We start from the raw sequence: 12,778 nt of genomic DNA, 5'->3' as shown, positions 1-12,778 counted from the left end.
AACAATTTACAAACAAATACAATCTTACAAAATCTAAAACAAACCATAACAAGTATAAAATTATACATTCATATACTATAAGTTTGTTGAGAAATAACAATAAAACAAGTAAATCTACTAACAAAATACATATACTAAAAAAAACAATAAAATAGATATTTAAATGTTAAAATTTAAAAAGATAGAATTTCTTACAAAAATTAATAAAATCCATCGGTAAATCAGAACACGAATGTTGTGACCACAAACCTTCAAGAAATATAACTTGTTGTGTTGAGAAGAGGGAATTTTTTTTTAAGGGGGGTTGGATGTTTGCAGTTGGGGAGAGTTGGGATGGGGAAGAAGAAGGAGAAATAGGGAAGGAGATGGTCGGCGGAGTAGGCATATATTAAGCCGACGGATTCATTGATGGCATTATTCTGTTTGTGAGTTCGTTGGCTATTCTGACGGTAAACAGGACATGTCACCACACGGAGTTGTTGTTTTGAATCCCTCGGTAATTCCATTGACATTTTAAATGGTGAACCAGTCACGTCACCATATAGAGTTGCTGTTTTGAATCCCTCGGTGATTCCGTCAGAAAAAATCACTCGCAAAAACCTCCACGTCAGCGAACCGCCTTTTTTTTAATTCTGAACATTCCGTCTATAATTCCATCGGTATATACCGATGAAAACATTAAGTCGGTATATACCGCTGAAATTACGGACGGAAAAAATTCTACCGGTAATGGCGACCTCAAATTACCGATAGAAGTATTCCTTCAGTAAATCCATTGGTATTAAGCAAATTTCAGGTGGTGAAATCAATTTATAATCTTGATTCGATTTTATTTAACAAATTTTGTTCTGGGTCCCAATATTTATAAACACATCATTAAAACTCTAACTTTAAAAAACTCTAATCAAGAACAAAGAAAAATTACTCTTGCAAGTTTCTCTTGTTAACAACGCAAGGATATACTTATTGTCCTCCAATAAAATGTTGATTGAACATACTTAAAGTTCTCTTGCTCAGCCCATTAATTTGTTGTCCAAACTTTTTGTTACCCATTTCTAATCCTCCGAACATTATTAAAAAAAAACAACGAAAACATATTTGATCTTTTACAAAGATCTCACATTTGATGTTAGAACCCATAAAATCCACTACTTTTCCTTAAAAATCTATGGGTTCATTGGTGAAATCAAGAATGTTCTCATTAGATACATCTATTTTGTTAATGGAAGAATAATTAATCACATTAAACTTTTAAGAACAGATAAAAGCAAACAACAATAATTTTCTCACCATTAATCATACCATAAAATTTCACATTCTCTTTGTTGTCTTCTTCTCTCCATAGCAACTCTTTTCCTCTTCTCTATCGATTTGGTGCCCTTTTCTCTACCATTTCTTCTGTCAATTTGGTTGAGAAAAAGAAGAAGGACTGAACATAAAAAGCACCATCTTCATCCTCTCTCTGCAGTTTCCTCTTGTCCGATTCATTTTCATTATCTTTGTGATCTGAGTTGTAAAATGTTAAAAGAAAAGAAGAGAGAAGAAACAATGAATAAGAAGACAAAGAAAGCCAAAGAAATGTTTTTCTACTCGTGAAAAGATAAGAAATTAAAAATGAAATTACTATTATAATCTATAGTAAAAAATCTCTTGATCCATAATAATTTTCTCACACTATTTAGCTCTTATTATAATGGTTAGCGAGGTTTGGCTTCAAAGATGTATGGAAAAGCGAATACCATATTTATTATAGATATTATGTCATCATGGTTGCTTGTCTTTATGTTACAAGAAATTTTCATTCTATTATCTATGATTATATTTTACTCATCAAATTATTGCATCGATAATAAATATTCAAAAGCATTTCCCTCTTCTACCATCATTAAGGAGGGTATCAATGCCATCTTTTAACATATCAACATCCAAGATGTAAAACCCAAGCCGGGCCAAAAAAAAAAACACCCTCACATTTAAATATAGAAATAATTTAAATAAAAATAATAATCTAATATAGGAAGGATATAAGATAAAGAAAAGTGGGAAATTTGAAATTTTATTCGGTATATTCATCTGGATAATCGACACCTGTATATGAAAATTGAAAACCCTGGTTGTAATTTTTAAAATTATAGTGGAATTCTAAAAAAAAAATAACCAAACAATAATTTATGTTTATTTGAAATTTTAAAATACTTTTTTTTTTTAATTTATGTTTCAATTGATATCCCTCCTCTATGAATCTTTTTTTTTTTTTTGCTTATTTAGCTTTTTTTAATAGATTTGTTTCTTTATTTATTCTCTATATATTTAAATTTTGAAGATATTGTTCAGATTTATCTATAATGTTCTATGTTTTATATAGATAAATTTTATTTTAAAAACAAAAAAATATATTATATATATATATATATATATATATATATATATATATATGCAAACCTTGCATAATTTTTTTTTCTTTCATTTTATTCAATTAATTTTATGTGTGTGTCTATTTTTATTATCATTTGATTGAATAAAAATATTGATTGTAATAAATAAGTTCAATAAACACAATCAAGTAAACGTTTCATATTTTGAGATCAAATTTTGATCTATATCTCTCACTCAATTTTTTTTTTTTAGTTATCATTAATGACTTTTTTTATTTATTTACACAGATGGTTCTCAATTTATTTAATTAGATATTTACAGGCTTTTCAATTTGCACTTATAATTTTTTTATATAAGAAACATGTCGGAAAAACATGCATATCCAAATTTTTTGTTGAAAAAAAACATATGACTCACAACGAAGCACAAGTCAAATAGCTAATTAATAACTAAACATCATAAGGCCATTAGCCACAATGTTTATTATAGATAATATGTCATCATGGTTGCTTGTCTTTATGTTACAAGAAATTTTCATTCTATTATCTATGATTATATTTTACTCATCAAATTATTGCATCGATAATAAATATTCAAAAGCATTTCCCTCTTCTACCATCATTAAGGAGGGTATCAATGCCATCTTTTAACATATCAACATCCAAGATGTAAAACCCAAGTCGGGCCAAAAAAAAAAAAAAAAAACACCCTCACATTTAAATATAGAAATAATTTAAATAAAAAATAATAATCTAATATAGGAAGGATATAAGATAAAGAAAAGTGGGAAATTTGAAATTTTATTCGGTATATTCATCTGGATAATTGAAACCTGTATATGAAAATTGAAAACCCTGGTTGTAATTTTTAAAATTATAGTGGAATTCTAAAAAAAAAATAACCAAACAATAATTTATGTTTATTTGAAAATTTTAAAATACTTTTTTTTTTAATTTATGTTTCAATTGATATCCCTCCTCTATGAATCTTTTTTTTTTTTTTTGCTTATTTAGCTTTTTTAATAGATTTGTTTCTTTATTTATTCTCTATATATTTAAATTTTGAAGATATTGTTCAGATTTATCTATAATGTTCTATGTTTATATAGATAAATTTTATTTTAAAAACAAAAAAATATATTTTAGATATATATATATATATATATATATATATATATATATGCAACCTTGCATAATTTTTTTCTTTCATTTTATTCAATTAATTTTATGTGTGTGTCTATTTTTATTATCATTTGATTGAATAAAAATATTGATTGTAATAAATAAGTTCAATAAACACAATCAAGTAAACGTTTCATATTTTGAGATCAAATTTTGATCTATATCTCTCACTCAATTTTTTTTTTTTTAGTTATCATTAATGACTTTTTTTATTTATTTACACAGATGGTTCTCAATTTATGTAATTAGATATTTACAGGCTTTTCAATTTGCACTTATAATTTTTTTATATAAGAAACATGTCGGAAAAACATGCATATCCAATTTTTTTGTTGAAAAAAACATATGACTCACAACGAAGCACAAGTCAAATAGCTAATTAATAACTAAACATCATAAGGCCATTAGCCACAATGTTTATTATAGATATTATGTCATCATGGTTGTTTGTCTTTATGTTACAAGAAATTTTCATTCTATTATCTATGATTATATTTTACTCATCAAATTATTGCATCGATAATAAATATTCAAAAGCATTTCCCTCTTCTACCATCATTAAGGAGGGTATCAATGCCATCTTTTAACATATCAACATCCAAGATGTAAAACCCAAGCCGGGCCAAAAAAAAAAAAACACCCTCACATTTAAATATAGAAATAATTTAAATAAAAATAATAATCTAATATAGGAAGGATATAAGATAAAGAAAAGTGGGAAATTTGAAATTTTATTCGGTATATTCATCTGGATAATTGAAACCTGTATATGAAAATTGGAAACCCTGGTTGTAATTTTTAAAATTATAGTGGAATTCTAAAAAAAAAGTAACCAAACAATAATTTACGTTTATTTGAAATTTTAAAATACTTTTTTTTTTTAATTTATGTTTCAATTGATATCCCTCCTCTATGAATCTTTTTTTTGCTTATTTAGCTTTTTTTTAATAGAGTTTTTTCTTTATTTATTCTCTATATATTTAAATTTTGAAGATATTGTTCAGATTTATCTATAATGTTTTATGTTTTATGTTTTATATAGATAAATTTTATTTTAAAAACAAAAAAAACAATATTTTAGATATATATATATTCGACCTTGCATAATTTATTTCTTTCATTTTATTCAATTAATTTTATGTGTGTCTATTTTTATTATCATTTGATTGAATAAAAAATATTGATTGTAATAAATAAGTTCAATAAACACAATCAAGTAAACGTTTCATATTTTGAGATCAAATTTTGATCTATATCTCTCACTCAATTTTATTTTTTTTTTAGTTATCATTAATGACTTTTTTTATTTATTTACACAGATGGTTTCTCAATTTATTTAATTAGATATTTACAAGCTTTTCAATTTGCACTTATAATTTTTTTATATAAGAAACATGTAGGAAAAACATGCATATCTAATTTTTTTTGTTGAAAAAAATATATGATTCATGGCGAAACACAAGTCAAATAGCTAATTAATAACTAAACATCATAAGGCCATTAGCCACAATGTTAATGACGCAACTACGCCTCTCTTCCTTTATTCTTTTCTTTAGACAATTAGGGACCAAATTGTAACAAAATAAAGTTCAGAAGCAAAATGTAAATAATTGGATTTTGATGTATTAGGAATTGAAATGAGACTTTGTCAAAAAATTAATAAATTAAATTATATAACATGAATATACTGTATTTGGTACTTCAAAATATCAATTCTATGATGTCTAGAAACAATAATATACAGCAAAGCTAAAATGTCAATTCCATGAGAATACGATGCCACTTTTGTCACTATTTGTGGACAGCACGTTGTCTACTAATCACTACACAATTCATATGAACATTTAGGGTTTTTTTTTCCTCTCTCACTTCAATGATTAAAGTTTTTTATTTATAATTTTATCCTTGAAAATTACACATGATTTTATATATTAATATTTTTTTTCTATTCGTATTCTCTCTCATGTACAAATTGCCTAAAAACAATTATATATTTGCATAATTTGTAAACTGACATAGCATAGCAGAACTAACTAGAGATCTTACCAAAAAAAAAAAAAAAGGAAACCTCAAACCTCCCAAAAAGCATTTAAGTATATTCTAGTGGTTGTTTTTTAAAATGTTTTTTATTTAAAAATACATTAAAATAATATTTTTTATTTTTAAAAAATTATTTTTAACATCAATACATAAAAATAATATGAAAATATTAAAAAATATATTAATTTCAAGCAAAAAATAATAAAAATAAAAATTAATTTTTTCAAAAGCACTATTCAAATAAAAAAATAAACAGAACTTAAATCTAAACATTTAGAAAGCATAAATGAAAGAGGCAAGTATAATGTATCTATGTAAACCTAATTAAATACTCAAAATTAGTTGGTAAAAATAATTAAAAGTCATTTGGTATTCTATTAGTAGTTCCTTTTTAAAATAATTGTTTTAAAGATATATTATAATAATAAATTTTTATTTTAAAAAAATTATTTTTGACATCAGAATATCAAAATAATCTAAAATCATCAACAAAAATTTAATTTAAAACAAAAAAAATTAAAAAAATTAAATATATTTTTAAAACACATAAACAAAGTCAAGATTAATTTGTTAGATAGAATAACTTGATACATATAACTAATGCAAATCTTGCTAAATACTCTTTCCTAATTCACTTACCAAACGGTCTCATGCATTGAATAAATAGATCCCACCAACTAAACTAATCAGATAAATACAATGTTTCCAAGGAAAATCTTTGGATAGAATCAGTATTTCCGAAACAACTTGATGTATTTCCTTCATGTATATATACTTGTAGAGTAGAGGGTGCGAATACACAGCAAAATACGAAACATTATAATTGAAGATACTAATAGAAAAGGATACAACAACATAACTTTTCCTAAATTAAGAACAATATATGCGGTGGTTGGATTGCCTTTGAGTTCTAAGATCATCCTTTTTCAATTTATTATTTCATCATATATATCTATATATATAGATCAATCTCCCATAAGCCACATTGTCTTGATTGTTTTATTAGGGTTTGCTTGATATATAGTCCTAGTTTCTCAAATATGGCGATTAGGGCTCAAAATCGAATGGAGATGGTTTCTCAACTCGCAAAAAACAATATGATCGTAGCAGACATTCTATCAAGACTGCCTGTGAAGACCCTTTTGAGGTTCAGCTCTGTATGCAAGTTATGGCACTACATGATTCACTCGAGCCTTGGCTTCCAAGCCTTGCACTACGAACGATCGCAGAGGAAACCTCGATTCCTTTTGCAGTGGCCTGACTTTGATTTTCGGCCGCTTGAACCCATCGGATGCCGGTATGTGTATAACTTTATTCCGACAGACACCGAGGGGAACATGTTCAGTCCGATTCAGGTTAAGGTGCAAGAACCTGTTAAACTCGTATTGCCAGGTTGCTTTGGTTTGCTTTGCTTAGCCACAGAAACACGTATTTATGTGTTAAGCCCTAGCACTCGTCGTCTTCTTGCACTGCCATATGATAGAAGTGGAATAGCAGGATTCGGGATCGGATATCTGAGCTCGGCAAAAAGACACAAGATTGTGCGGTTAAATATTCCTCGGCAATTAAGAACGAACTTGAATTGCAAACTAGAGTGCTCGATTTTCACTCTTCTTCCAGAGAAAAGAGGACATAAATGGAGGGCAGTAAAAGAAGGTTGCCCATATTTGGTGGAGCAGTTTAGTTTTCCAGCTTTTGCTAACGAAACTATTTACTGGAAGATCGATCTTGGGCAACATCAAGCACTCCACAGGCACAATGATTTTATTGTCTCGTTCAATCTTAGTGACGAGAAGTTCCACACCATAACCCATCCTGCTGACAGGACTGACACTCCTCGTCAATGGAGATCACCTACTCGACATTCAACGCAACTGGTGGAACTACGTGGGCATTTGTACATGGTGGAGACTCTACAATTATCTCATGTTGCAATATGGAGACTAGCCAATCCCGAGAATTCCATATGGTCAAAAGCATGCACAATCGACATAAGAAAAATTTCTCCGAATTTTGTTGGAGAACTGCAGTGCGTCCAGGGTACAGAAATCATATTCAACTCTGGTTCTCGTCTTCTGCTCTACTACGATGAGCAAAAGAAAACATTTAGATGGAAGACACTACCTTGCTCTGCACAAAATCTTACCATTTATTGCGAAAGTCTTACTTCCCTGACAACATCGCAGGGATAATTTACAGGAATATTTCTCTTTTTTTCTTTTCTACATTACTTGGTACTTGTTTCAATTGATAACAACCCCTTGAGTTTTGGCAAGCTTTTCGTTTGGTTCTTTGCAGTTATGTGTGAGAAGGCTTTTTCTTCATTCTTCTAAGAAAAATTACAGTAGAAGCATGTCACATGGCTGATCTTAAATATGATTCATATACTTCAAATGCAGGAATGAATAGTTTCCTTTAAATGCATTCTATAAACCTACACTACACAGTCATAAATCTTTTGGAACCTGCATTCTATAAACCTAACACTACACGGTTTTGTTTTATGTAATTGCTTGCCAAAACAAGTGATCAAATATGCCCAGTGTACAAGTTCTTGGCACAAAGTAAATTGTCTAATAGCTACCATTCAGCACTAAGTTTGCGACTTCACGAGATTGTGTCATCGAGCCTTGATTACTGAATCCAAGAATATTATACAGTTATATATATATTTTTGTGTAACCATTTATGAATGTTTAAAATCATATTTACAGAGTATGGAGAATAAATATTGTAGGTATAATTAACAGCCTGCCCTATCCAGGCCGGCTCTCAGTTTGTAGAAAGCGGACATATTCCTGCTGCAACATATGTCCTCCATGAACCGGATCAAAGCTGCACCTGTAAAAGCTGGCAATGGAAAAATCTTTTAGATATAGAAAATTGTGAAGAACTATTCCGTCGAGAGACGGAGAGAAAGAGTACACATGCAAAACACTATTTATATTGTTGTGCCCGCTGTCCAATATCCACATTTTTACTACAACAAGCTTTGCCAACAATGATCACCACCTAATATGGTCAATATTGAAGGCACACTAGCTAAACCATCCACATAGTAGGTACATTCAATTATGAAAAGCAGTTTCAATGTCCATCTACATTTCTTTTCTATCTTCCCAATTCATTCAGAAAAAAGTGTACAGATCAGGAAGATGTGGTTGGTTAGGTTATGGAGATTCAAAAAATAAATCTTTGTAGAGCATAAGTTCAACAATGAATTACGACAAGCAAGCATTTTTTTTTTTTTTTTTTCTTTTAAGTGCTAGAGTTATTAATTTTAATGAACCATAATTTATTTATTTTTAAATCCTTTACTTTCAAAATCTTATAGTTTCTTATGCAGCCAAATAGGAAAACAGAAGCACATGTATAACAGCATTAGGACAGGATGAAAATAACCGCATTACCTCCCATTCATGCCAACAATAATGACAGTATTCTGAGATGCAAAAGCTGCAATGTACTGAGTGTCTTCAGACAAGTGGAACTGAGCAAATGACCACTCAGAACTAAAATACTTTGGCAAAACCCCTGGACAAGCACAAGAAATATGAGACTTTATTTACGAGAAAAAGAAACAAGAATGCGTGTGGAAAAGGTCTCCCATAAGATATATATAACCCTCATCTCTCTCTTGATGAACCAGCCAATTTCATTTATTAAATAGTAATAACAAGAGTTATAATAAGCTATTAAGGAAATAACAACCAAAGATAGTGCCTACTATTACTGCCAAAAGGAAATCAAAGCACCTACTCCATCTCACATACAGAGGACTCCATCTCACATACAGGAAGTGGATTAAAAAAGGGGAAGAAAAAAGATGTTCAGACCAAGTGGATAAGCCCAGTCCCTCTTAAGAAATGAAAGAAAAGAAGGAAAATTCAGATTTGTGACTCAAGTTGATTACACGAGTTTGGTATTGTGGTGCGAGATGCCTTTCAAAAGTGTTTTTCGCTTGAAAATACATCAAAATAAAAAAAAAAATTAGAATTTTTGTTTTTATTTTTTACATTAACACATCAAAATCATCAGAAAGCATAAAAAAAAAAAAGAAGCATCAATTTAATTTTTTTTCAAACCAAAAACACTTTCAAAATGCACCCAAATGCAATTCCAAACGCAAAAACATTTGGCAGTTGAGGTGTAGTTACTTCCCATGGAGCCAATTACAGTTTCATTAGTTCTAGTTTTACTTTTAAATCCATTAGTTCAGCAACTTCTGTTAGCCCACTGCAGAATTACTCCATAAACTTTTTCCATAAAATGTTCGTAGCAGGGAAAAATAAAAATGATGGTTCTTAAAAAGAATAAAACAAGCTATCACATCGATGATTTGACGCATACTAGTAGAGTTTTGGGTTAGATTTCTGCATTTCTTCGATATGATAGGGGGTAAATATAACGTGAGTCGTTCAAACTCTATGGTTTTATGAGAAGTTGTGATTAATGATAAGGCATTCCATGCTTCCAATCTCAACTTAGTGCTATCTGGAATTATCTTCAATTTTTCATGGATAATGTATATACAGAGGTCATTTGAGATGGATATTGAGTTTTTTATATTGCTTCAAGAAGTCATTCTTAAGCTAGTTCTTAAAAAAATAGAAGACATGGAAGTTAAATTTGGTGAAAAATTGAAATTGGCGATCCTATACTTGAAGAGTTGAAGGCACAAATCTCATGAAGAGAAGCAACTAGAAGCAACATTGCAAGGGAAAGAGCATGTCTCCCGGAACTGATTGACAAGCAAACAATCAGCTTATTGTCATTTTACCATTACAATGTTGAATGCTTTTTCCTTCTTGCTTTCAAGAACCTTGGTTTCTGTGGATTCATAAGAACCATAGGAGATTCAAGGTTTGATAATTGGTAGGTAGTAAGATTTACATCTTTTTACTCATCCCATTTCTTGCATTCTCTATCACACATCTTAGGAAAAGAAATGAGATGATATTTTTAGACACTTCTTTCATGTTTTTGCAACTTACAACAATATATCGCAAGGTTTCATTACTTGAAAATCAAATTTTCTCCATGTATTTCATTATAGGAGTCATATGTCTTCATCCAAGCCATGAACTACATTGTTGTTACTAGAGTCATTTAAAGCCTTTTCGTTCTTTTCAAACCAAAAGAACAGAGAATGGAAAACTAGGAAAAAACAGGAAGCAAATAAGAAAGGATTTATAGGTTCATCTTTAGAACCATTTATCAACAGAGCTTTCTTACCTCTCATAAAAGACAATGACGAGCCAGGATTCGCACTAGTGCTTGGAGAAATAAGGCCATCAAGGGAAGATGATGAATTCTGTTCTAACAATGCCAGGCCCTGAGCAGGGCTCGGATGAGAGGATGAGTCCTCTCCAGCCACTCGAACTCTTAGACTGAAGATATGAACAGTACCTTTGTCACTCGATACAGCCAACCACTGGACATTCCGAGAGAGTGCAATGCCATAAATCTCTGCTCTATCAACTCCTCTTCTCACCTGCAGAAAATTGGTATTATCAGCACATAAAATGCTGTTTAAAATTTTATTAGCTGCTCATCTAAGGGGAGAGAGAGGGGAATGTATTCCTGTGTTCTGAAAATAGTATAATTAATGTTTAAAATTTAATTGGATACTAATCCAGAAGCTTCCATAGCTGCTGAGGAATCTAATCCAAGTAAAGGGAATGATGAACAAATGAAGTGAGCTTCATTAAACATTATATCAGTGATACAAGCAAGTAACAAATAACTGGCACCTCAGAATAAGTTTTTAGCATATGATACAACTTCCCTATCAAGTAACATACAACTACATAAGCACTGCAGTGAAATTTCAAGATAACGTCTTGTAAACTATATTTTAAACAAGCTACCTCTTGTAAACGAGTGCCATCCATTGTATTGAAAATTCTTATCAAAGTGCCCCTTGTACTAGCAGTCGCAAGAAGCAAGCCATCCATTGTCAAGGTCAAGCATGCAATATGAGAATCATGAGCATTAATCAACTTCATGACATTCAACCCAAAGTGTTCAATTCGGACCTGGCCCCGATGAAGCCCAGGGCACGCCAACACAAATGTATTTGAATCATGAGAAAGGCAGCACAGTCCTCTGGGATTTGCCAGAGTCTCAATCTGATGAAGAAGTTTCAAATCCATGAAATTATAAAACATATAACTTGTGCTCAAGAACAACAACAATGCGATCCCGCCTTAACTTCACAGACCGAACCTCAGACCTAAATGAAAATTCACCAATGCACCGGCTCTGATGATCATCCCAGATCAAAACTTTGTTTTGGAGGATACTGAGAATTAGCATCAGCACCAACAAGTGCCAGAATGTTGCACCGGAACAGCATCTCAACGATTTTGAATCCCCCACTTTTGAGATCACGTCTGAAAGTTTCCTTAAAAGGCTCACAATTATAAATGCGAAAGCCATGGCTTGTGCCAGCAGCAAAGCAGCCATAATCCTGGTTCCAGGATGCAGAAATCAATTCCACTTCATTGCTACCATTGGATTCCAGCTCGGGCTGACCTAAAGAATTAGAAGCAAGAACATTTGAGGATTCAAGCGAACCATGCCTTGCCTGGGGAAGGAATCCTTGAGAAGTTGAAACAGTTGAATTCATGGTCATCAAGACTTGCTTGAAGCAATCAAAAGTCGTAGGAATCCATATGAAACAAGATATACAACGTTGGAATAGCAAACGTAAGGCTCTGCCACATCAGATGACAAGCATGTTAAACATGTCAATCTTATACTTTACACATTTCAATATCCACAGTTCACCATAAATCAATCATTAGCATTCAAAAAAGATAGCACAACTTCATCAAGCAAAAAAATCTAATGAAATCAGTATAATTGAATTCACCAATCTGTGTAAAAGTTTCAATTTGCTCACTATGAAAAGAAATTGAGAGCCCGCTAAAGAAAAAAACTTCCTTTACAACATCCACTTTAATCTCATTCTCTAAAGTCCACAATCAACATTCCAGCATGACCCATAATTTAAGATGACGAGAAATGATCTCCCTCTACCCCTTCCCCCACATTGAACATAGTATAACACAGTAAAGAGAAAAAAAAAAAAAAAAAAAGGAGAGAGAGAAAGAGAAGAAAATGACTTACAGGCAGGGAGGGTTGATGATAACATGGATTGTGTATTTCCTCTAATC

At 30.7% G+C, this 12,778-nt stretch overlaps 1 protein-coding gene and 1 pseudogene across 1 annotated transcript; one reads left to right on the top strand and one right to left on the bottom strand.

Annotated features, from left to right (window-relative positions):
• Window positions 1-6,637: 6,637 nt before the first annotated feature.
• LOC118036180 (putative F-box protein At1g50870) lies at window positions 6,638-7,789 on the top strand. Its single transcript, XM_035041865.1, has one exon. The coding sequence runs from the start codon at window positions 6,638-6,640 to the stop codon at window positions 7,787-7,789; it is 1,152 nt and encodes a 383-aa protein (XP_034897756.1).
• Window positions 7,790-8,195: 406 nt separating this feature from the next.
• On the bottom strand, window positions 8,196-12,772 carry LOC118036183 (autophagy-related protein 18c-like; annotated as a pseudogene).
• Window positions 12,773-12,778: the final 6 nt, after the last annotated feature.

Source organism: Populus alba, chromosome 19 (assembly GCF_005239225.2).
Source record: "Populus alba chromosome 19, ASM523922v2, whole genome shotgun sequence".
Lineage (NCBI taxonomy): Eukaryota > Viridiplantae > Streptophyta > Magnoliopsida > Malpighiales > Salicaceae > Populus > Populus alba.
The sequence above is the reverse complement of the archived record's forward strand: the minus strand, read 5'-3'. Positions and strand labels throughout refer to the sequence as shown.

Excerpts from the sequence above, each read along its gene's own strand:
- LOC118036180 (XM_035041865.1), top strand. The coding sequence starts at position 6,638 with ATGGCGATTAGGGCTCAAAATCGAATGGAGATGGTTTCTCAACTCGCA.